Below are 25,183 nucleotides of genomic sequence, written 5' to 3' on the forward strand. Positions count from 1 at the left end.
AAGGTCACCCGATGTCCAGGAAGCTGGAGATTCTTTGTGATCAAAGGCCAGGGGTCCCCACCATGTGGGTAAAGCTTCTTTATACCAGGGCGCCAGGGGATGAAAACAGCACTTCAGTGCAGACAGCCTGGTGAGAGCCGCTGGCCCAGGAAGGCAGCAGGGAGCAGTGACTGACTGTTGGGGGTCAGTAAGACCCGGCTAGGTTCAAGAGTTACCACTCCAGCTGGGCAAACATTTTAAATGTTAAAAAAAAGGGGGCGGGGGAAGGCGGGGCACAGTGGCCTATGCCTGTAATCCCAGCACTTTGGGAGGCCAAGGCGGGTGGATCATGTGATCAGGAGTTCAAGACCAGCCTGGCCAATATAGTGAAACCCGTCTCTACTAAAAATATTAAAAAACCCAAAAAATTAGCCAGGCCTGGTGGTGCGTGCCTGTAATCCCAGCTACTTCGGAGGCTGAGGCAGAGAACTGCTTGAACCCAGGAGGCGGAGGTTGCAGTGAGCCAAGATCACACCACTGCACTCCAGCCTGGCAGCAGAGTGAGACTCTGTCTTAAAAAAAAAAAAAAAAAAAGAGTTACCACTGCAGTGACTTTATCTAAATGTCTTAAGCTCTCTGAGTCAGGCTCAGAGAGCTTAAGACAGTTAGATATTTAAGCCTGAACTTAAAATGGGGGACTATAATAATAGCTACTGTTAAGGTTGCTGTGAGGATTAAATGACTCTGTGCACCCTCCATGGACTCCAAGAATTCGCATTACTTCTCCACATAAATGATGCTGTTATTTATTTCAAAACTCATTGAGCCTGTGGCAATGGTACGTATTGGTAATAACCAGCATTATTAGTATTATCTAATAATTTCACACCTGTTTTTCTAAAGGGCAGAACATCAGTGTGCCTGGTCCTTTTTTTTTTTTGAGATGGAATCTTGCTCTGTTGCCCAGGCTGGAGTGCAGTGGCAAGATCTCGGCTCACCGCAACCTCCACCTCTTTGGTTCAAACAATTCTCCTGTCTTAGCCTCCCTGAGCAGCTGGGATTACAAGCTCCCACCATCACGTCTGGCTAATTTTTGTATTTTTAGTAGAGATGGGGTTTCGCCCTGTTGGCCAGACTGGTCTCCAACTCGTGACCTCAGGTGACCCACCTGCCTTGGCCTCCTGAAGTGCTGGAATTACAGGTGTGAGCCACCACACCCAGCTGCCCTGGCACTTTTGTGGCCACTACTCTGGGGCTGCCGCTCTTTGAAGAGCCCTGTGGGAACAGCTGTTGAGAAGTCACAGCCTGTGGCATGGCCCCGGTTGAAGCCTGGACCATGGGTCGGGGTGCTCCGGGGACCAAGCTGTGGCCCTCAGTACTCCATCTGCCCCCCCAGTACCCCATCTCTCTGCCTGTCATCAAACAACCCCACCCTTACCTCCATCCTAGGGAGGCTTTCGCTGGCAGAGGAATGGACAGCTCGCCCCACCAGGGTCTCCCAGCCTCAGGGAGTGGTGGACGCAGGGATTACAGAATCCAAATCCATGCGCTGCTGCCTCTTAGGTGGACCTGAGGTCGGGGTTCTCATCAGTCCGTCGGCACTCTGTGGCAGACTCCACCCTTGACTTGCTTCAGAAATAATGAAGGCAGATCCCTGAACTTGGAGAGGACTGTAGGCGTGGGTATGGGAGGCTGGGGGGTAGAGGGTGCCCTGGCCCATGCCCACATTTACAGATCCCCTATAATGCCAGCAATGCAAAGGCAAGAGGAGAGGAGGTGGAATGCCAGCGGGATGGTGGGTGGGCTCCCCTGCAGCCCTGCAGGTGGCACCTGGGCATCGCTATTCTCAGAAGCCACGTCATTGCCTGGTAGTGTCAGAGGCTGGCATGGCTTGGGGGAGGGGCAGCTGCAATGCTGAGGAGGCTGGCAAAGAGCCATTTTCCTCCTTCATTGAAATTTTGCAGGTCTTTCTTGAGAGCCCACTAGGTACCAGGTTCAGGGGGCCTCACAGAGAGGATGTTGCACGGCCCCTCTGCCCTTCCCTCACCCTAGATGACACCACAGTGGAAAAGCAGGGTCAGCTAGAATCAAGAAGCAAACACAGAGCTACCAGGTTCCAGGCAGGGAGAAGGTGGTTAGGGTGGGGGCCCTCTTTGTCCAAAGCCCACTGGGCACAGCCCCATGGTGCCAGGCTAGCAGCAGTGACCAGGGCTTCAGACCCCTGCTGCAGCTGCCACGCTGTGGGCATGCAAGAAAAACATGGTTCGCATGAATAGATGAATCCCCAACGTGGTTTGGCTTTGGTGTGGTGTGCTGGCAAGTCTGCCCATAACAGCGTGAACACTCACAACAGTTGACAGGGGCTGTTTCCTGCACGCTGTGCTCTGCAGGTCCCGGGTGTCCTCAGATCCATCATCTGCAGCCCAGCCTGAGCGGATTCCGGAAAGAGCTCATCCTGGCCTGGCTGTGCTATAGATACTGATGGCGATGATTAGGGGGAGTGGCAAGGTGCCTGATGAGGAGTGTGAGCATGTACACAAGTGTATGCGCTATTGTGTATGTGTGGCTAGCCAGCGGAACCAGCAGCTACCACCATCAACCCCTGACAGAGTGTCCGGCATGTAAGAGGTGCTCAGTCATCACTTGTTGAATCAAGTGAATGAATGCACGAATGAATATGTGAATACATGAATGAATGCATGGGTGCTGTGGGATGGCTGCCACTAAGTCGTAGAAGCAGTTTCAGATTTAGAAGGGGGCTTCTGAGCCAAGCGTGGTGGTGCACCTGTAGTCCCAGGTACCGGGAGGCTGAGGTGGGCGGATCCCTTGAGTCCAGGCATTTGAGGCTGCAGTGATCTGTGATCATGCACTGCACTCCAGCCTGGGCAACAGTGTGGGCACCTGGCTCTAAAATATACATATATTATTGTTACTGGAGATGTAGTTTTACTCTTGTCACCCAGGCTGGAGTGCAGTGGTGCGATCTCGGCTCACTGCAACCTCTGCCTCCCAAGTTCAAGCAATTCTCCTGCCTCAGCCTCCCAAGTAGCTGGGACTACAGGTGCACGCCACCACAGCTGGCTAATTTTTGTATTTTTAGTAGAGACGGAATTTCATCACGTTGACCAGGCTGGTCTTGAACTCCTGACCCCAGGTGATCCGCCCACCTCGGCCTCCCCAAGTGCTGGGATTACAGGTGTGAGCCACCACATCCAGTCAATTATTATTATTTTTTGAGACAGACTGTTGCTCTGTTGCCCATGTTGGAGTGCAGTGATGCGATCTCAGCTCACTGCAACCTCTGCCTCCTGGGTACAAGCAATTCTCCTGCCTCAGCCTCCCGAGTAACTGGGATTACAGGCGTGCGCCACCATGCCCCACTAGTTTTTTGTATTTTTAGTAGAGATGGGGTTTCTACATGTTGCCCAGGCTGGTCTCAAACTTCTGACCTCAGGTGATCTGCCCACCTTGACCTCCTAAAGTGCTGGGATCACAGATGTGAGCCACCGCACCCAGCCAAATTATCTTTTTAGAATAATAAATCTTGCTCTCCCTCAGTCTCACTCTGTTGCCCAGGCTGGAGTGCAGTGGTGCCATCTTGGCTTACTACAACCTCCACTTCCTGGGTTCAAGCGATTTTCGTGCCTCAGCCTACCAAGTAGCTGGGATTACAGGCGCTCACCACCGCACTCAGCTAATTTTTGTATTTTTAGTAGAGATGGGAGTTTCACCATGTTGGCCAGGCCAGTCTCAAACTCCTGACCTCCAGTGATCCACCCGCCTTGGCCTCCCAAAGTCCTGGGCCAAGCGCCCGGAAAAAAAAAAAAAGTCTTTTAATAAAAGAAAACAAGAAGGCTTCTGGAATAAATGTCAAGAAGCTGAAATGCATGTGTTGGAAATTTCAGGGGGAAAAAATGGCTCCAATTAATTAGAAAAGATCCTTCTAACAAAATTGGTCATTACAAAAAACAAGGAAAAAATAACCAGAGCTGGCAAGTTTGAAGTCTATCGCTCTGATCGAAGACTAAATTGAGACACCTTTACAGAGGACAATTTGGCAACTGTTATCAAGAGCCTTAAGAAGATAGATAGGGGCTGGGCATAGTGATTCACTCCTATAATCCCAGCACTTTGGGAGGCTGAGGCAGGGAGATCACGAGGTCGAGAGATCGAGACCATCCTGGCCAACATCGTGAGACTCCATCTCTACTAAAACTACAAAATTTAGCTGGGCGTGGTGGTGTGTGCCTGTAGTAGCAGCTATTTGGGAGGCTGAGGCAGGAGAATCGCTTGAACCTGGGAGGTGGAGGTTGAAGTGAGCTGAAATCGCACTATTGCACTCCAGCCTGGTGATAGAGTGAGACTCCATCTCAAAAAAAAAAAGGAGATGTTTTATACAACCATTTATATTCATTTAGTCAGCAAATATTATGACGCCTCTACCATGTACCAGTCATGGTGCAAGGAACCAGGTATGTAGTGGTGATCAGAACAGACAGGCTCTTGCCCTTACGGAGTTTACTTTGTAGAGAGAAGATAGAAATTAATCAAATTATCACACAAGCATACAACTATATGAAAGAAAATGGAGTAACTAAGGCTAAGGCTTTCTGCAGTGAGATGGAGAGATGGCGGGAAGACTGCACTCACACCTGCTGCAGTTCAAAACACACACTATCCCAATAGACTTGGATACACAACTGAAGTCACGATCTGCCAGCTGCAACACTTCTCAGCTGGGAGTACCCTAATTAGCCAACCAGTCAGAAAGGCTTTGCAATTTAGGATTTCTGCCCAGCCAATGAGCTGCCTCCGAAAACAACTTTTTGTGGAAATCCCACGTAAAAAAAAATCCTCTCCTGGCCGGGCACAGTAGCTCGCACCTGTAATCCAAGCACTTTGGAAGGCCGAGGTGGGTGTATCACCTGAGGTCAGGAGTTGGAGATCAGCCTGGCCAACATAGTGAAACCTCCTCTCTACTAAAAATACGAAAGGTAGCCAGGCGTGGTGGTGCCCACCTGTAATCGCAGCTAGTGGAGGTTGCAGTAAGCCGAGATCGTGCCACTGCCCTCCAGTCTGGGCAACAGAGCGAGACTCCATCTCAAATTTAAAAGAAAAAAAGCATTTCTCCTGCACTTGCCTCCTGGGATGCTCTTCGGGGCTGTCCTGATCCAGTGTACCTGGATTGCAATTTTTTCTTCCCCAAATAAACACTATTTCCTTTGACCTCCATGTCAATCTCTTTTTAGCTAACGATAGCAAGTTATAACAAATAGTTTGAAGGGAAAGTATAGGATGCTGCAAGGCAGGGTAGCAGCGGGGTGGGCCCTGATTGGATGGGGTGGTCAGGACAGGCCTGTCTAGGGGAGGGACATTTAATAGAGGTACAAAGGGATAACTGAAGGATGGATAGACATTGCCAGATGATGAATGGGGAGGACAGCTATTCAAGATAGAGAATAGCATGTGCAAAGGCCCTGTGGCAGAGAAGAGTGTGGTGGTTTGCCTGAGGAGCTGGCCGAAGGCCAGTGTGGCTAGAGTACGGTGAGTGATGAAGAGCGTGGGAGAAGAGGGAGTGGAAGGGGTCAGATCACACGGGGCCTCGTGGGCCACGTTGTGGAGTTGGGATTTTCATCCTAAGTGTGGTGGAATGATACTGGAAGGTTTTCAGCAGAGGAGTGGGTAACTTGAGTTAGACTTGCATGAGGTCCCGGAGAGAGAGGATGACGGCTATGACCAGTGGGGTCCCTGAGGTGGTGTGGAAAATGAGGGAGCTGTGGGATGCAGTGGGGGGCGTGGACTGGACGTGAGTGACAGGGAGCAGACCCAGTGATGTTGAGCAACCCTGCAGTGGCAGGACGGGAAGATGGGGTCAGGGAGTGGGACATTCAGGTGGGTGGTATTGGAGGGGTGATGACTGGGTTGAACAAGGGACTTGACCCCTGAGGTGGGATATGAGGCAACAAGAAAATTAAGGATCTGAGAGGCCGGGGTTGATGGGTCGTCCGCACAGCTGCCGGAACCCCCGAAGATGAGTGGTAAAAGCAAAAAGCTGGAAATAACAAAATGCCCAACTATTAGGGATGGTTAAGTAAATCATGATGAATCCACCAGGCAGAATATGTTACAACCACTAACAATGAGGGTGGTACACACCAAGCAGCATGGAAAACTGTTTCTGTTGTACTTACTGTTAGGTGGGAGAGAAACTCCCCAACCTCGGGGATGGCTGACTCCTCCGGGCGGAAACCTACTTCCTTATTCAGTTAACACTGTTTATTGACATGCAAGGTACAAATCGAACAGAAAAGTACACCAGCCACAAGCATCCAGCTTAGTGAGTTTTCCCCATCTAGCCAGTGCCTAGAACAAGAAATAGAACATGAGAAACGGTGGCGTTTCCAGGTCTTTTGCAATGAGTTTGTGTTCGTTTCGTGTGGAAGAAACCAATTTTAAAACATGGGCAGAGCCTTGGCTTTCGGTGTGCAGCCTCTGTGGGAAGCCGGCTCGGCCCTTGAAGCCGTGCTCGGGGAGGAGCTGGTGTTGGCTCTGCTTTTTCTCACCCCAGTTGTCTGTCACCGTGGGGAGAATAACGTGGCCCCACAGCTGACGCTGACCCCAGGGTGAGGGGGAGAGGACTGGGCGGGGACACTGGTGTCCCTCCCCTACTCCCAGCCTCCCCGTCCCAGCTCCCTGAGTCTTTGGGGAATCCTTGGGCGCCTCACACCTGTCCCTGCTTCCTTCCCACAGGTAGAAAAACTTGTGAAATATTTGGATCCCAACGACCTGGGGAGAATCAACTTCAAGGACTTTTGCCGGGGGGTGTTCGCCATGAAAGGTGAGGTCTTCTGGGCTCTCCCAGGTGCTCTCAGGTCCTGCCCAGCTGGGAAAGCTGCTGGGACTGGGGTCCCAGCCTGGATTCCTCCCCGAAGGGGTCCCAGAGCCCAGGATGGGCCAGAAGTAGGCTCTGCCCTGGCTCCCCGGGGGACAGAGGGGAAGGATGCAGTTGCCCCAGCCGTGGGGGCTGTGGTGTCACCAGTGGAGGTCACTTCTGCCCTTCCCCTTGTGTGCCCACCTCTGGAGAAAGCCTCCCTCCCTGCTTTTCTGGCCTCTTCCTCTCTCTCCCGCTCTGGGATGACCAAACCCAAGGAGTGTCCTGGGTTGTGGGAGGGACTCCAGTTTTAAGACCAGGGCAGTCCCGGGCAAACCTAGACAGAGCGCTTGTCACCTGACCGCTGCCTCCCTCTGAGCTGCTTTTGTGTCCTCTCTGCTCCTGCCTTCCTTTTTTTTTTTCCTTTGAGACAGGATCTGGCTCTGTGGCCAAGGCTACTGGAGTGCAGTGGCACTATCATGGCTCCCTGCAGCCTCTACCTCCTGGGCTCAAGCAATCCTCCTGCCTCAGCCTCCTGAGTAGCTGGGACTACAGGAGGTACACCACCATGCCTGGCTATTTTTTGTATTTTAAGTAGAGATGGAATTTTGTCACATTGCCCAGGCTAGTCTTGAACTCCTGAGATCAAGTGACCCTCCTGCCTCAGCCTCCCAAAGTGCTGGGATTACAGGCATCAGCCTCTGTGCTCCGCCCTCTCTTCTTAATTCTTCCTAATTCCCGCCTTTCTTCCCTGCTCCCCCTTCCAGCTTTAAGGGGGACAATATAAATCCCTCTGTCTTGTCCCAAATTCAAAGGCCTGTGTGAGAAACTTGCAGGAATCAGAATACGGCCACTCACTTACCACTAAGCTGTTTATCTGAGACAGTGAAGGCTAAGCATGGGGGCTCACACCTGTAATCCCAGCAATTTGGGAGGCTGAGGCAAGCGGATCGCTTGAGTCCAGGAGTTCAAGACCAGCCTGGCCAACATGACAAAACCCCATCTCTACAAAAAATACAAAAAATTATCTGGGCATGCTGGTGTGTATCTGTGGTCCCAGCTACTTGGGAGGCTGAGGCAGGAGGATCACCTGAGCCCAGGAAGTCGAGGCTGCAGTAAGCTGAGTTCACGCCATTGCACTCTAGCCTGGGTGACAGAGTAAGACCCTATCTCAAAAAAGAAAAAAATCTGAGACAGTGGCACAGGTCACCAGATGGGTAGGCTTGCTAAGGCCTCCCCACTAGCTGTGTAGAGAATGCAGTCACTTCTGGAGTCCCAGCGTGTCTGGTTATCTGTGAAGGAAGCCGTGGCTTCCTGTCTGTGGCTCAGATCAAGGTGAGCCCTTTTCTGTGGGGTGCCTGTGAGTCCAGGGAGGGCGGAAGGATGCAGGGATTACTTCAGCAGAGTGAGGGGTGAAGGGCAACGAATGCACGGTGCAGGGGGCGCAGAACACAGAAGGCGCCAGGGAAGGATTTGGTGGATACTGCAGGCTGCACCCTCCATGTGCCTGTGCGGGGCGCTTTGCCAGGTCCCCCTCCTGTGTTCAGAACAACCTTGGGGCATTTGCTGGGGCACCCAGGAGTGAGGCCAGGCGTGTACAGAGTCAGCAGGAACTGGAACTGTCCTGGGGGCGGCCCTGTCCTGGACGTCCCAGGGTCTGCAGGACGTGGGGGGCACCCAGCCTCACAGGGATGGGTGTGTTTGGAGTCCCTGCAAGCCAGGCGGGCAGCACTGCCTTAGGTCCCCTCCCCCAGGAAGGCCTCCTGCCCTCCTGTTGCCCAGCCTGCCCTCTGTGTGTGGGAGTTAATCCCAGAGAACAAGGGCCTGTCACAGCCCCCGCCACAGTGCCCGGAGCCCAGTTCCACACCGCCTGGGCTCCATCCCTGCCTTCCAGTGCTCAGCTGGCCTCCTGCAGCCTCAGGCCCCCACCTTAGCCCTTCCCGCCCCATGCCCATTAGTCAGAAGCAGAGCAGCCATGCCAGGCTGAGGTTTGACCCTTCACTGTCCGTGTGCCTGTCTGCACAGGGTGCGAGGAGCTTCTGAAGGATGTGCTGTCGGTGGAGAGCGCGGGGACACTGCCGTGCGCGCCGGAGATCCCAGACTGCGTGGAGCAGGTAAGGCCCGGGGGGCCTCGGGTCCTCCATGGCTCTGCCTCCTCCTTCGTGGTCTCGCCTTTGCTCCATTTTCAGTATCTTGGAGGACCCAGAACCTCCCTCTGAGGACCCTTCTTGAGCATCAAAGTAAAGAAATAGTTATTTAAACAGGAGCCCTGGGGCCCCTTGGGAAGCCCCAGCAGGGTGAGTAACAGCTGGGGGTCCTCACCCATCAACTTTATCCCCTGTCTGTAGCACGGAGGGCAAATCGAGTTACAGATAGGGAAGGTGACAAGTCAAGGGCAGGTAGGACTAGAATTGTTTCCTTTTCTCCTGCACCATCGCTCTGTGAGCTGAACAGTTCCTGTTTGTTTATTTCAAACAACAACGATTCTCCAATTCTCTGACACTGACTGGTGTCCAGCAATCAGTTCCACCTGCCGCTAACTACCCAGAGTCAACACAGACTCCACAAGTCAAGGTCAACCTCATGAGACTGCCCCACCTCCCACGCCAGCTGCAGGTCTTCCTGGCCCACTGCAAACACAGGATTCCCAGGACCACCTCCTTCAGGCTGGGTAATTCACTAGAAACACCCAGGAAACAGTTATACTTATGATGATCAGCATATTACAAAGGATACAACTCAGGAATAGCCCCACGGAAGAGATGTACAGGACAGGGTATGGGGAGCAGGGTGCAGAGCACCCACACCTTCACTTAGGGGCACTGCCTCCAGCATATCACTGTGCTGCCAACACCCAGGCTTTCTGCATCTCATTGTTCAAGAATTTGTAGTCCTGGCATGGTGGCTGATGCTTGTAACCCCAGCACTTTGGGAGGCAGAGGCAGAAGGACAGCTTGAGCTCAGGAGTTTGAGACCAGCCTGGGCAAGATGGTGAGGCCCCGTCTATACAAAAAAATTAAAAATTAGCTGGATGTGGTGGTGCACACCTGTAGTCCCAGCTACTGGGGAGACTGAGGTGGGAGGGGCATTGAGCCCAGCAGTTTGAGACTTCAGTGAGCTGTGCCTGCGCCACTGCACTCCAGCCAGCCTGGGAAACACAGCCACATGCGTCTCCAAAAAAGTTTTTACAACCCAGTCTTCAGCCCCCCTCCTCTCCCTGGAGGTTGGGGGTAGGTGGGACGGTGAGGAAGTTCCACCTCATTGTGTGCTCGGTCTTTCTGGTGACCAGCCCCATCCTGCAGCTCTGTACCAGGACGCGGGACAAAGGCCACAGTCCCCAAGGCTCTCTTTCTTATCATCGCCTAGTGGGTGTTTCTTATAAAACTTTGAGCTAGTTTTCCAAACAGTGCCACTTCATCCTACAGAGAAACAGTTTAAGGTGCACAGTTGACACCCGCCGAGGTCCCTCCTGGTGGCGACACCCAGAACTAGAAGAGGATGATTTGGATTTCTCATCCAGTCCAACCCCCACACCTTTTCTCCAGCTCTGATGGGTGCCTCATCCGGACCCCAAAGCATGAGCATGTTTATAGCTGAAGGAGGTCCAGGACCCAGAGGCCGCTTTGGCCAACGGTGGGCCTCTTGGAATCCAGCTGGGTCGTGGAGTCAGGGTTGGGTTCCCTGGGCCGGACTGGAGGAGGGACAGTCCATAGAGAGGAACACAGTGCTAAGGACTCCATGGTGGCAGAGACCAAAGCCAGGCACCAACTGAGGGCCAGGGCCCCCAGGCTGGGGGTCAGGTGGCTGGACCTCAGGCTGCTGTGCTCAAAGCAAGAGCCTTCAGGGATGCCTGAAGACACCAGGCTCTAGGCTCGTGCCCGTGCCAGCAGTGATGGCTCCAGCCCTGTACCCATGCCAGCAGTGATGGCTCCAGGTCTATCTTCATGGGTCCAGCACACTGTTTGGAGCCAGCTAATGGAACCGGGATTAGGGCAGAGGACCCCCACCGTGGGACAAATACTGAGTGCCCCAGGTGCTCTGTGGAGGGGCCCCTTCCTGGATTGCTGAGTAGGAGGCGGGGTGCAGAGGTGTGCAGGACTGGGTCCGTAGCCACGTGGGCCACCCAGGACAGGCCACGCAACCCGGGCACGTTCCTCTCAACCCCTCTGAGCCTCCGTGTCCTCAGCTGTAAAACAGGGCCTGCCGTTCCAATCTGGAGGGTCTGCTGTGAAAGTTCAGTGGGAAGACAGACCCCTAATACGTGCTAATTCCTCACTGCCTGCTGCTGTGTCTTGGAGATGCGTGTAAGAAAATGGTGCCCAAGTTACCGTGTGCATTTTTCAGTTTACCCTTGGATGCTGGTGTTGCAAAATTATGTCAAAGTAAAGCCCTACCCCGGTAACTGGAGGGTAGAGTTGGAGCTGAGGCTTGGGGTAGGGTGGGGGAGGGGGAGGGCTGGGGTGGCCTGTTCCCTGTAGTCTTTGGCTGCTTTTGAGACCCCCACGTTCTGCCATCCACGCCCCCGGAAAAGATCGCACGTGGAGTAAAGGTGAGCAGGGGATGCGGAAGAGCCGGACTCCACCGAGGTACTCTTTTTTGTAAACTGATACTGTTTTCCTCCAAAGTCTAAAGGTTACAGGAAAGCAGAAAGAAAGACCGCATCAGCCTATCTCAGCAAGCCTGGTGCTTCTCCTCATTTCTTCCTGGGACTTTGCAATCCTATAGGTGTTCGTTGCTTTGGATTTTAAGCGTCACGTGGGTGAACTCTTTTCTGCCCTCCATGGAGGTCTGGCCCGGCTTGGTTGGCCAGAGCCTAGTGAGATGGCGGTGGGTGGGGACACAGTGACAGCCTTGTTCATTACGCTCACTGGGGCCACTTGGTTTACCTGGGCTCCGTTCCCTACCATGGGCTCCTGCGTGTTGGGAGAGGGAGGCAGGGGCACGGTCCAGCTTCTGCAGTGACGGGTTGTGAGTGAATCCCCTTCCCGGCCCAGGCTCCTGTCGTAGCAGGGTCAAGACCACAGAGAGTGGGCCGAGGTGGGCAGGTCCGAATGTCTCAGGCCGGGCCCTCGGCACCCTGCTGTGTCTTAGTTGTCCCCTAGGGGTCAGTCTGAGACCCAGAAGAAGTGGGTGCCTGGCTCACTATGTAGGTTTCCCAGATGCCCCCAGGGAATGCACACCTGAGGCAGGGTTTGAGGGGGTGTGGGGATGACACACAGATGGGAAGGAGACGCGTGAACCCTGTGCCATGTGTGTATGTTGGGAGATGAAGCTTGTCGTCACCGCTGGATGTGGGTCGTAGTCAAAGCAGCGAATGCTTGATTGCTGTCTGGCGGGCGAGCAGCTGACACCTGGCCCCTGAGAGCCCCCTGCCCTTTTCGTCCCCCTCCCAGGCCCCAAGAAGCCCCCCCACCCCGCATTGGGCACCAGGCAGGGGCCCCTGGGGCTACCTATGCAAGTGTATCCCGGGCAGTTGATGTCTGGATGCACCAGTTCCTGACCTTACTGGGTGTGGCTCCACCTGCATCCCCAGAGCCAGTGGGACCCTGGCACAGGGACACTTTGAGGCTTGGGAACCCCAACTGTTGGGCAGGCTGTTGAGTTTCCTGATCCAGGGAAATTTGCTTCTGGTCAAAGGGAATGCTAGGTGTGTCCTCAAGGACTCCCCAGGTTCCCTGGGTCCAGGCATAGAGTCCCTGGAATAGCCCTGGGAGTCCCTCTGAGACGGTCCTGCTCAGGCTGCCCATCAGCCCCCAGTCCACATGCTGTAGGGGCCGCCATGGGGACAGTGAAGCAGGAGCAACGGGGAACAAACCTCTCAAACACCGAAGAAGAAGGAAGTGGCTTTTTATTTAGCCAGGAGCTGCGGGGGCTACAGCCTCATTCACCGAGCTCTCTGAGCTGCAGCTTCTCTCCCCTTTTATAGGCTTACAACGATAAAGGGGAAACTGAGGCAGAACTATGTCATTGTCCATTTGTTGGACGTTCAACCTTAACAATCTTTTGGCTTCATTGATTTGCTAGTTTATATGCAGTGTGAGCGGGGACCAGCAGGAGAGGGGGCTTACAGAGACAAGACAAAAGCAACAAGCTGTTTTTCGGCAGAGGTGTTTCCGGGAGGGAGCCTGGTCCGTGGAGACGTGGGGGCGTGATCCAGTGTCGGGCTCCAGCCGGCAGGGATAGCATTCATTGGCAGCTCTTTCAAGGTTAACAGATAGCAGAGACGCTGGGAACTAAAGAGGGAGTCATTTTTCCAGCTCTTTGGTATTTTATTTTTTTCTTCTTCACCCTCCTTCCCATCTGGAAGTAGGGGAGGGAGGAGATGAAATTGAAGGAGGCTAGGGGGTCTCCCCTCTCAAGCGGACAAGGAAATATGTGGAGAGCCCCACCCTCGGGTGCTGAAGGCAGTGGGATAGTTGCTAGGGGCCCGTGGTCGCCCCTCGGCAGGTGGTGATGTGAATCCTAATCCTACAAGTGCTGTAAGGCCCTGGGCCCTGGTCGCCCACCCTATGGTGGATTAACAGGGAACCCCATTAAATGGAGAGGGCGTCTGGCCACCTGCCCCTCCTGTGTAGCCACCACGCCAGCAAGCGGTGCCAGTCGCCTCCAACCCAGAGTCATCCTCAGCGCCCCTCATGCAGCTGCCTCAAGTCCTCCGTTCCCCACTCACCCCCGCCTCCCCTGCCCATTGCAGCCACTGCCACCCACTGACTGGGCATCCTCCTGTCCCCGGCCTTCCTCTCTCCACATCCCCATCCCAGTTTGCCAGGCTGTCCCTAAGTTGCTGCTCTGATTTGTCACCCTATTCCTGGGACCCGTCCTTACCAATGGATAAAAACCAGCATCGGCTGCTACCCACTGCTCCAGCCTCATCTCTCACCATGGCACGTCTCACACCTAAAGCTGGTGAGGCCAAAATGCTCCCTGTTTTTTGTTGCTGTTGTTTTTCTTTCTTTCTTTTTTTTTTTTTTTTGAGACGGAATCTTGTTCTGTCGTCAGGCTAGAATGCTGTGGCATGATCTCGGCTCACTGGAACCTCCGTCTCCCAGGTTCAAGCTATTCCCCTGCCCCAGCCTCCTAAGTAGCTGGGACTACAGGCGCGTGCCACCACGCCCGGCTAAGTTTTTATATTTTAGTAGAGACAGGGTTTCACTATGGCCAGGATGGTCTCGATCTCCTGACCTCATGACACCCGCCTCAGCTTCCCAAAGTGCTGGGATTACAGGTGTGAGCTACCACGCCTGGCCACCGCTCCCTGTTTTCTGAGAAGGCCACGTTCTCTCTTGCCTCCCAGCCTTTGCATGAGTTTTGCTGTTCTCCTAGGATGTCCTCCTTTCCGCTTCCTTGTCAGGAGCTAAGGTCTACTCATTTTTTTAAGACTGAATTGCCGGGCGTGGGGGCTCATGCCTGTAATCCTAGCACTTTGGGAGGCTGAGTGGGAGGATTTCTTGAGCCCAAGTGTTCGAGACCAGCCTGGACAATATAATGAGACCCCTTCTCTTAAAACAAAAACAAAAACCATCGGGCGCAGTGGCTCATGCCTGTAATCTTAGCACTTTGGGAGGCCGAGGCAGGTGGATCACGAGGTCAGGAGTTCGAGACCAGTCTGACCAGCAAGGTGAAACCCCGTCTTTAATAAAAACACAAAACAAAATTAGCTGGGCATGGTGGCATGCACCTGTAATCCCAGCTACTCAGGAAACTGAGGCAGGAGAATTTCTTGAACTCGGGAGGCAGAGGTTGCAGTGAGCCAAGATTGCACCACTGTGCTCCAGCCTGAGCGTCAGAGCAAGACTCCGTCTCAAAAAACAAAAAACAAAAAAACAAATTTACTTAGGTACCACCTCCTCCAGGAAGCTTCCCTGCCTCCCTCTACTCCAGCCCAAAGGAGAAGGACCTGGGCTAAGCTTCCTGGGGGCTCTGTACCCTCTATCACTACCCAAACCTCACCCTTCATGATGGCCCCATGTCCGCCCAGTGGCCGCAGGGCTCAGGCTGAGCTCTCCTCCCAGGACAGCACCCCCAGCAAGCATCCTTATCCATGTTCCTTGAGGGTGTGTCTAAGTATTTCTAGGAGTAGACATCTGGAAGTGGAATTGCTGTGCCAAAGTGTATGTAGATTTTGTTTTTTGATAGATACAGATAAAATTTTCTTCCACAAAGCCTATACCATTCATATCACCCAAGCAATATATGACAGTGCCCTTTGCTCCAGGGCCTTCACCAGCCCTGGGAGCCAGCCATCCACCTGCGGGTCTCCGGCTCGGCAGCCTGAGGGGAAGAACCCTGTTGCTGCTGTCCTCTGCGCTGCCCTGCTTCCCAGGGAGGCGGGCTGTCTTTTTCCTATCTTCCCACACCCTCTGGATTTCTGCTCCTATCTATTCACTGGAATGTGAATTATCTATTCACATTCTTTGCCCATTTCGATATGGTTGTTTGTTGTTTCCTTATTGATTTATAAGACATCTCTGTATTCTGTTTTTCGATTGTTTGTATGTTTGTTTGTTTCTGAGACAGTCTTGCTCTGTTGCCCAGGCTGGAGTGCAATGCCACAATCTCAGCTCACTGCAACCTCTGCCTCCCGGGCTCAAGCGATCCTCCTGCGTCAGACCCGCAAGTAGCTGGCACCACAGGCACATGCCACCACGTCCAACTAATTTTGGGGTTTCTTTTTCAGTAGAGACAGGGTTTTGCTATGTTGCCCAGGCTGGCCTTGAACTCCTGAGCTCAGGTGATCTGCCCACCTGGACCTCCCAGAGTGCTGGCATTACAAGCAGGAGCCACTGTACCCAGTTGAAATCTCTATATATCCTGATTATCAATCTTTATGCACTTCGCTTGTGTTTTAATCTTGTTTTGGGAGTGTTTTATCACACAGAATGTTAATTCTGATGTCATCACTTATCAATCCTTTTATGCCATTTACATTTTGTGTATCATTTTGTGTCTTCTCTACCTCCAGGCTTCCTCCTCCTATATATAGTTTTCAGATACTTTTGAGAAAAAAAAGTATTTATGCTTAGCTCTTTGATCCACCTGAAGCCTATTTTTGCTTTTGGTGGGAGTAGAGATCTGGCATTCTTCCTTCCTCAATATGGCCAGCGCTTTGAGTTCCTACTGTTGAATAGTCCTCCTTTCTCAATCGATTTGAAATTTTACCTTTATTGTAAGCTAACTTGCCTTATAAATGTAGGTCTCTTTCTACACTCTGGTCTGTTATATTGATCTGTTTGTCTACCTAATTTTAAGCCAAAACCATAGTTTCAGTTACTCTGGCTTATAGTTTGATATCTGATAGGGAAAGCCTCCCTCATCCTTCTTCGTTTTTTTTAACACCTTTTTTTTTGTTGTTGTTATTCTTACATATTTTCACTTCCAGAACAGCCTCTTCGTCAAGCTCTACTACAAATCCTGCTGGAGATCGTGTTTGAAATTGAATTTGTGCGTTAAGTGAAGGAAATTGGCTTCTTTACGATATTGCATTCTCTCATCTAGGAGTATATATATCTCTTCATTTATTCTGGTCTTTTATGCCCTCTAGGAAAGTTTTTTTTTAAGATGGAGTTTTACTCTTATTGCCCAGGCTGGAGGGCAGTGCAGTGCAGTGGTGTGATCGCGGCTCACTGCAACCTCCGCTTCCCAGGTTCAAGTGATTCTCCTGCCTCAGCCTCCTGAGTAGCTGGGACTACAGGTGCACATCACCACGCCTGGCTAATTTTTTGTATTTTTAGAAGAGATGAGATTTCACCATGTCGGCCAGGCTGGCCTCAAACTCCTGATCTGAGGTGAGATCTGCCTGCTTCAGCTTCCCAAAGTGCTAGGATTACAGGTGTGAGCCATCATGCCTGGCCCTTTAAACTCTTTTTATATTTTAATAGAATTTATATGCTATTTTCTATCATGCTAAATTCTATACCACTAGCCATGTTATTTTTTGGCATAATTTTAAATGGCAATATGACATTTTATCACATGAAGACAACCAAATTTATATACCAGTCCCTTATTGTTGGGCATATGTGTGTGTGTGTATATATATATATATATATATATATATATTTTTTTTTTTTTTAGACAGAGTCTTGCTCTGTCACCAGGCCCCAAGCTGGAGTGCAGTGGCGCAACCTCGGCTCACTGCAATCTCCGCCTTCTGAGTTCAAGCAATTCTCCTGCCTCAGCCTCCCAAGTAGCTAGGACTACAGGTGCACGCCACCACGCCCAGCTAATTTTTGTGTTTTTAGTACAGATGGGATTTCACCATGTCTTGATCTCTTGACCTCGTGATCCACCCACCTTGGCCTCCCGAAGTGCTGGGATTACAGGCATGAGCTACCGCACCTAGCCAGGCATACGTATATTTTTAATGTAATTTGGGGAATTAACAAAAGCAGTGTAATAATCATTCTTATAGACAAGTCTTTCCCCACAGCAGCAATCATTGCTTTAAAGTAAATCAGAGGTTGGCAAATCATAGTCCCCATGAGCCAAATCTGGGAGCCTGTTATTGTAAATAAAGTTTTATTGGAACATAGCCATGCCCATTTGTTCACCCCTTATCTGTGGCTGTTTTCACACTACAGTGGCAGAGCTGAAAAGTTGCCATGGAGGCCAAATGGACTGCAAAGCCTAGAATATTTACTGTTTGCCCTTTACAGAAAAAGTTTGCCAACCCATATAGTAAATTCAGGCAATGGAAACTGTTTTATGAAAAGAATGCAAAGGCCGGGCATGGTGGCTCACGCCTGTAATCCCAGCACTCTGTGAGGCCGAGGTGGGTGGTCACCTGAGGTCAGGAGTTCGACACCAGCCTGACCAACATGGTGAAACCACATCTCTATTAAAAATACAAAAATTGCCAGGCGTGGTGGCTCATGCCTGCAATCCAAGCACTTTGGAGGCCAAGGCAGGTGGATCACCTGAGATCGGGAGTTCAAGACCAGCCTGACCAACATGATGAAACCCCGTCTTTAAAAAAAAAAAATTAAAAAATTAGCTGGGCATGGTGGTGCACACTTATAATCCCAGCTACTTGGGAGGCTGAAGCAGGAGAATCACTTGAATCCAAGAGGCGGAGGTTGCAGTGAGCTGAGATCATGTCATTGCACTCCAGCCTGGGCGGCAGAGAGAGAGTCTGTCTCCAAAAAAAAAAAGAAAAGAAAAAGAAAAAGCATGAAAAATATTAAAACTTCTAATATATCTGCCAAATTCTTCTGCAGTAATCCCATCAGGATTGCGTCAGATTCCTGCTACCCTTTTGATACTGGTGTTGCTGAGTTTTCAGATCCTTTACATTTGAAAGGCTAAAATTAGAACCCCCTCTTTTGAATTATAATATGGTTTAACTTCTTAGAGTACATTTGTTAGTCACTAAGAGGGATTTCTTCATGAATTGCCTGTCCACATTCTCCACCCTGACTATGTTTACTTATATTGAATTTTTTTTAAGAACTAGAAATAGGCCGGGCACAGTTGCTCACACCTGTAACCCCAGAACTTTGAGAGGCTAAGGCAGGCATATCATGAGGTCAGGAGTTCGAGACCGGTCGGCCAATATGGCAAAACCCTGTTTCTACCAAAAATACAAAAATTAGCTGGGCATGGTGGTGAGCACCTGTAATCCCAGCTATTTGGGAAGCTGAGGCAGGAGAATTGCTTGAGCCAGGAGGCGGAGGTTGCAGTGAGCCGAGATGGTGCCATTGCACTCCAGCCTGGACAACAAGAGCAAGACTCTGTCTGAGAAAAAAAAAAAAAGAACTAGAAATATAACTTTTTGACATACATTTTTTCCAGCTTGTCATTTATAGCCAATTTATCATTCTTTTCCTTTATGGTTTCAGCCTTTGGTGTAATGCTTATAAATGTTTTCCTACCCAAGATTTTGAAACTGACCCAAGATTTTGAAACTGTTCTGTTTTATTTTTGTGTATTTGATTTTTCTGTTTAAAGCTATGATACTTAGAATTGGCTATGATGTGAAGAGTGAGGTAGGGATCCAGTTTTCCTTTTTCCTGCCAGTTCCTCTTGCCATCCCTGACTGGGCTGGAACCAGCAGCTTCTTGCAAGGCTATGCTTATGAACGCAGTCCCCTGATGGCAAAGGAAATGAGGTTTGGGCGGGTGTGGTTGCTCACGCCTGGAATCCCAGCATTTTAGGAGGCTGAGGCAGGCAGATCACTTGAGGCCAGGAGTTCGAGACCAGCTTGGCCAACATGGTGAAACTCCATCTTTACTGAAAAAAAAAAAAAATTAGCTCGGCATATTGGCGCATACCTGTAATGCCACCTACTTGGGAGGCTGAGGCACAAGAATTGCTTCAGTCCGGGAGATGGAGGTTGCAGGGAGCCGAGATCAGGCCACTGTACTCCAGTCCAGGCAACGGAGCAAGACCTGGCCAAAAAAACAGATGGGGTTTGCTGGAAACCCAGACCTGAGCCTGATCCCAAAATGGCTCTTTTGGCAAAGCCCCTCTCCCATTCAGAAGGGGCTTTGCCAAATCCTTGTTTTCCTGGAAGTTTTAAAAATGATGATACCCTGTGCCTCTCTCTAGAACTTGCTGGGAAGGGAGCCTGCAGCCTGAACATCTAAGCCCACCTTGCTTCATTTCATCCATCCTGAAACAAGCATTTCTAAAACCACTCATGACAATGGCACTTATAAGTTCTAAAAATACTTTTCCTGACAAACAGCGCTGTGATTCACTCTGCTGGTAGAGGTGTGGGTGGGGCGCGGTGGTGTGGTGGCAGGAGGGGGTTTCATAGCTCAGGGAAGGAACCTTTCTACTTATATCTGGCCCCAATATATTTTTCTGTGTTTCAACACTGCCCCCCGCCACCTTCCAAAGAGAAAAAAATAATCTACCTATCCCAAACCTCAGAGCTTCTGTAAGATCCTCGATTTGTATCTTTGGGAAATAACTCAACTCCGATTAAGCCAAAGGTGGCTGGGACAGAAGCAGTGCAGGTATGGAAGCCCCTGTTGTGTGTTGCCTCAGCCTGGTCTGCCCTGGACCACTTGTCCCCTACCTCCTGCCCCTGACCATCGCTACCCTTGAGAGGCTAAGCTGAGCTGGCTGGCAAATGCCACTTCCCACAGGCCACCTCCTGGCTTACCCAACCCAGACGCCCAAGTCCACATGTATCTTTAGAACCTACTCACCAAGGCCAGGTGCAGTGGCTCATGCCTGTAATCCCGGCACTTTGGGAGGCTGAGGCGGGTAGATCTCAAGTTCAAGAGCTTGAGATCCTGGCCAACATGGTGAAACCCTGTCTCTCCTAAAAATATAAAATTTAGCTGGGCATGGTAGTGCGTGCCTGTATTCCAGCTACACAGGAGACTGAGGCAGGAGAATTGCTTGAACCCGGGAGGCAGAGGTTGCAGTGAGCTGAGATCATGCCACTGCACTCCAGCCTGGTGACAGAGCAAGACTCCATCAAAAAAAAAAAGAAAAAACAAGAACCTACTAACCAAGTTAGAGCTTGATAAAACCTAGGAGTGGCTCCTACATCCCGTCTTTTTAAAGCTGAGCAGGAGGGAGCAGTTTGGGTTTTATAACCCGTAGGACATTAACCACTTCTGTATGTACCTTTCCAGTCTCATCTCAGCATCTTTTCTTTCCCTGATTACACATACTTTAATCCCTCCCCTTCTCCTTTGGACCAGCTATCCCTACCTGCTGCTTCCCTCATTAATGAGTCTAGTGCATTTTTGAAACCATAACCGCGGGAAACCATGGGAATCGCATGAGGGCAGATGTGCTCCGAGACAGTGTGTTCGAAACCAGTGGTTCTCACCCCTGGCTGCACATTGGAATCATGGAAGGAGCTTTCCAAAAATACTGATGCTGATGCCTGAGTCCATCTCCCAGAGAGTCTAGTTTAGGCTGGGGAGGGATCCAATGATCTCGTTGTTGTTGTTGAGACAGAGTTTTGCCATCACCCAGGCTGGAGTGCAGTGGTGCTATCTCAGTTCACTGCAACCTCTGTCTCCCGGGTTCAAGCGATTCTCCTGCCTCGGCGTGCGCCACCATGCCCAGCTAATTTTTGTATTATTGGTAGAGATGGGGTTTCACCGTGTTGTCCAGGCTGGTCTGGAATTCCTACCTCGAATGATCCACCCACCTCAGCTTCCCAAAGTGCTAGGATTGCAGGCATGAGCTGTTGTGCCCGGCCCAGTGGTCTATTTTTAAAAGCTCCCCAGGTAATTCTAATGCACATCTAAGTTTGAAAAGTAGATTCTAAACCAGGAATTCTCAAACCTTGCTGCATATGAGAATTAACTGCAGGCTTATAGGATTTGCCATCCCTCAGATGGGAACCCCTGGGGGTGGGCCCTGGGCATCAGCATTTTTTAAGCCCCCTAGGTGATCCGACCAGTTTACATCAACCTCTTTCCCTAAGCATGGAATGCAGAGTCTGGGGTTGAGGCAGGGGCATCTTATACCTTGAAGATTGCCAGTGCCTGGGAGAGCATGTGTGCTCAACAAGCGTCAGCTGCCCTTCTTAAGTGGTCTTAGAGGACGTCCTCTGGGGAGAGTGGTTTGGGATTTCACACCCAAAGTGTCCTTCATCCCCCACGGAGCATGCTGCCTGGGTGCTCGGTCACAGGAGGCCACGTTCTTGGAGTCCAGTGAGCCGTGGCTTTGCTTTTCCAGGCAGAGGCCCCACAAGAGCCCATGGGGATTCCGGGTCATCGGGGCCTACAGCGCTTCATGTGTCAGAGGCTGAACTGGAATCTCAGTGGAGATTCTTTTTGTTGTTTTGTTGTTGTTGTTGTTGTTGTTGAGACAGAGTCTCACTCTGCTGCCAGGCTGGAGTGCAGTGGCGTGATCTTGGCTCACTGCAACCTCCGCCTTCCAAGTTCAAGCAATTTTCCTGCCTCAGCCTCCTGAGTAGCTGGGACTACAGTCAGGCGCTACCACACCCGGCTAATTTTTGTATTTTTAGTAGAGACGGGGTTTCACCATGCTGGCCTAGATGGTCTCGATCTCTTGACCTTATGATCTGCCCGCCTCAGCCTCCCAGTGTTCTGGGATTACAGGCTTGAGCCACCGCGCCTGGCCTCAGTGAAGATTCTACACTCACTGTCCAGTTTATAAACCTCTGAGGGCTCAGGCTTCTGTAGAAGGTACAAGAATGAAGAGTACATCATTTTTACTTAAGAAAGACCTAGAGGGTTGACTTTGTCTCCAACTTTTTATTTTGAAAATTTTCAACCTTCAGAAAATTTTAAGAGCAGAGCAATGAATCCACATATATCTTAGATGACCGGTTGTTAACATGCTGCTGAACTTGGTTTCTCTGCCCCCATGTTTGCTGGTGGTTTGTATATGCGTACACACTATTTTTTTTTTCTGGACCACGTGAAAGTTACTTGCGGACATGACACTTCATCCTAAATATTTGGCCATTCCTAAGAAGAAGGACAGTCCCCCGTGTAATCCACAATATAGATATCACTTGCAGGAAACTTAACATTGGCACAATTTGTTACCTACTATAAAATCTATATTCAAATTTTCCCAATAATTTTTTTTTTTTTTTATATTGAGTCTTGCTCTGTCCCCGAGGCTGGAGTGCAATGGCGTCATCTCTGCTCACCGAAACCTCTGCCTCCCGAGTAGCTGAAATTACAGGCATGCGCCACCACACCCGGCTAATTTGGTATTTTTAGTAGATGGGGTTTTACCATGTTGGCCAGGCTGGTCTTGAACTCCTGACCTTGTAATCTGCCCACCTCAGCCTCCCAAAGTGCTGGATTACACACATGAGCCATCAAGCCTGGCCCCTCCCAATAATATTTTTATAGCTTTTGTTTTTATCTCAGATCGAATCCAGATCACACAGTTGTGTTTAGTTGCCATGTTTCTTTAATTTCCTTTAATCTAGAAGAGTTCCTTAGCCTTTTTTCCTTTTCTTTCTTTCTATTTTCTTTCACTCCTAATGACATTGACCTTTTTAAAAACTTCAGGCCACTTGCTTCGAAGAATGCCCCTCAATTTAGATTTGCCTTTATTGATTTTCCAGTCCTTTGGGGTACAGCAACTTAAATCCAAAATAAAATGGGGTGGCAAGGAGGGGTCGGGAGGGGAGTTCTCCTGTGTTTGTTTTTCAGGTCTAAAACACACTTAAAGTGTGTATTGCTGGCACCCACTCAGTGGGCCTCAGTTTTCCCAGCTGAAACATGATCTAAACACCCCTTCCAGCTTGTGTCCATTCTAGCATTTGGGGAAAAATAAATGCCTATGTGTGTGCGTATGGCTGAGCATCCACCCCTTGGCATCTCCTGAAGTGGGAGGAGGCAACAGCCTTGGTACTTTGTGGCTCCAGGAGCATGCCACGGGTGTTGAACCTCTGTGTGGTACACACCAAACGCCAGCAACTGGGTACAGTGTGAGGAGGTGTGGCTCTCACACATGACCAGGCCACGTCTCCATCCTCTTTGGGCTGAGATTAGTACATTGGAATAGGTTCTTTCTCTCCTGAGAGGGCCAAGCTCAAGAGGAAACTAAAAGAGACCTCCCCCCGGTCTTTGGGAGGATTATCTGAGATAATGTGGGGAAGGACCGGGCATGGTGGCTCACGCCTGTAGTCCCAGCACTTTGGGAGGCCAAGAAGGGTGGATCACGAGGTCAGGGGTTCAAAAACAGCCTGGCCAACATGGTGAAACTCCATCTCTCTAAAAATAGGAAAAATTATCAGGGCATGGTGGCAGGCACCTATAATTCCAGCTACTCGGGAGGCAGGAGAATCGCTTGAACCCAGGAGGCGGAGGTTGCAGTGAGCTGAGACCATGCTACTGCACTCCAGCCTGGGCAATAGAGCAACACTCTGAAAAAAAAAATAAATAAATAAAATAAAATAAAAATGTGGGGAAGAAGTCTAAGCCCCTAAGATACGCTGGATGGTGCTTCTCCGGGTAAACCATGCCTGAGGGAGATCCCAGCTGCTTGCTGGGACACCAGGGGCCATCTTCCTGAAGCAGCAGATTACCTGGAAGAATTGGGGGAAAGGAAACATTGTCTAACATTAAAACAAACATGGAACATAATAAACATACGTTAACATAAGAAGGAAGCCTGTATCCCAGCACTTTGAGAGGCCAAGGCTGGAGGATCCCTTGAGGGTAGGAGTTCAAGATCAGCCTGGGCAGCAATGTGAGACCCCGTATCTATTAATACAGAAAAGACAAAAATTAGCTGGGCGTGGAAGAATGCACCTGTGTGTCCCAGCTACATGGGAGGCTGAGGCAGGAGGATTGCTTGAGTCCAGGAGGTTGAGACTGCAGTGAGCCATTTGTGCCACAGCACTCCAGCCTGGGCAACAGAGCAAGATCTCATCTCAAAAAATAAAGTAAAATAAAGAGAATAAGAAAGATAAAAATATACTTTATTTTATTATTATTTTTTTGAGACAGAGTTTTGCTCTTGTTGCTCAGGCTGGAGTGCAAATGTACAATCTCGGCTCACTGCAACCTCTGCCTCCTGGGTTCAAGTGATTCTCCTGCCTCAACCTCCCAAGTAGCTGAGATTACAGATGTGCCCCACCACGCCCAGCAAATTTTTGTATTTTTAATAGAGACGGGGTTTCACCATGTTGGCCAGGCTAGTCTCAAACTCCTGACCTCAGGTGATCCAAACACCTCAGCCTCCCAAAGTACTGGGACCACAGGCGCACACTGCCACATCTAGCTAATTTTTTTTTTTTTTTTGCAGAGACAGGGTCTAGTTATGTTGCCCAGGCTGGTCTCAAACTCCTGGCCTCAAGCAAGTCTCCCAGTTGGGCCTCCCAAGGCACTGGGATTACAGTCATGAGCCACCTCTCCTAGCCCTGTTTTCTTGTAATAAAATAAATGCAATGTTCATTTTAGCAACAAAACAGGTCTTGGCTGGGGAGGGAGGGAAACGAGGAAATTTGACCCCGGGTGGCAGAGGCTTGGGATGGGCTTCATGGGCAGGCTCCAGGGCTGATGTGATTCTGCCTCCTCTCAAGGCTGGCCTCAAGGCGGCCTGATTCCAGCCTTCTTTGTCCGAGGCTGCCCTGAACCTGTAGGAATCCTTCTAACCTGATCCTCACCAGGCATGGCAAATCCTCACCCAGGTCGCTCAGAATCCTGGAAAGGGCTCAGGTTCGAGTCGAATGGGCTGAGTGTGGGTTCTGCTTGACCACTTCCTGTGTGTCATTTGGCAAGTCGCTTCACCTCTCTGAGCCTTCTTCATTTCTGCCTGTGTAAAATCGGAGTCGTCAGCCTGATTTTCAGTGTTGTGGTGAGGATGCAGTGGATTCATGTTTCTAAAGGTTCCCGAGGAGACAGGTCCCTGGTCAGTAGCAGCTACGAC

General features: G+C 50.6%; 1 protein-coding gene across 1 annotated transcript in view; it reads left to right on the forward strand.

Annotated features, from left to right (window-relative positions):
- Positions 1 to 25,183, forward strand: part of RAB11FIP4 (RAB11 family interacting protein 4) — a 133,590-nt gene that overhangs the window by 32,246 nt on the left and 76,161 nt on the right. The window contains exons 2-3 of the mRNA XM_021669766.2: positions 6,730 to 6,817; positions 8,876 to 8,964. Coding sequence (XP_021525441.2) covers positions 6,730 to 6,817; positions 8,876 to 8,964 — 177 coding nt within the window. The remainder of the gene's footprint in view (positions 1 to 6,729; positions 6,818 to 8,875; positions 8,965 to 25,183) is intronic.

The sequence above is a fragment of the Aotus nancymaae genome, unplaced genomic scaffold (assembly GCF_030222135.1).
Source record: "Aotus nancymaae isolate 86718 unplaced genomic scaffold, 86718_ANA_hifiasm-v0.15.2.pri h1tg000072l, whole genome shotgun sequence".
NCBI lineage: Eukaryota > Metazoa > Chordata > Mammalia > Primates > Aotidae > Aotus > Aotus nancymaae.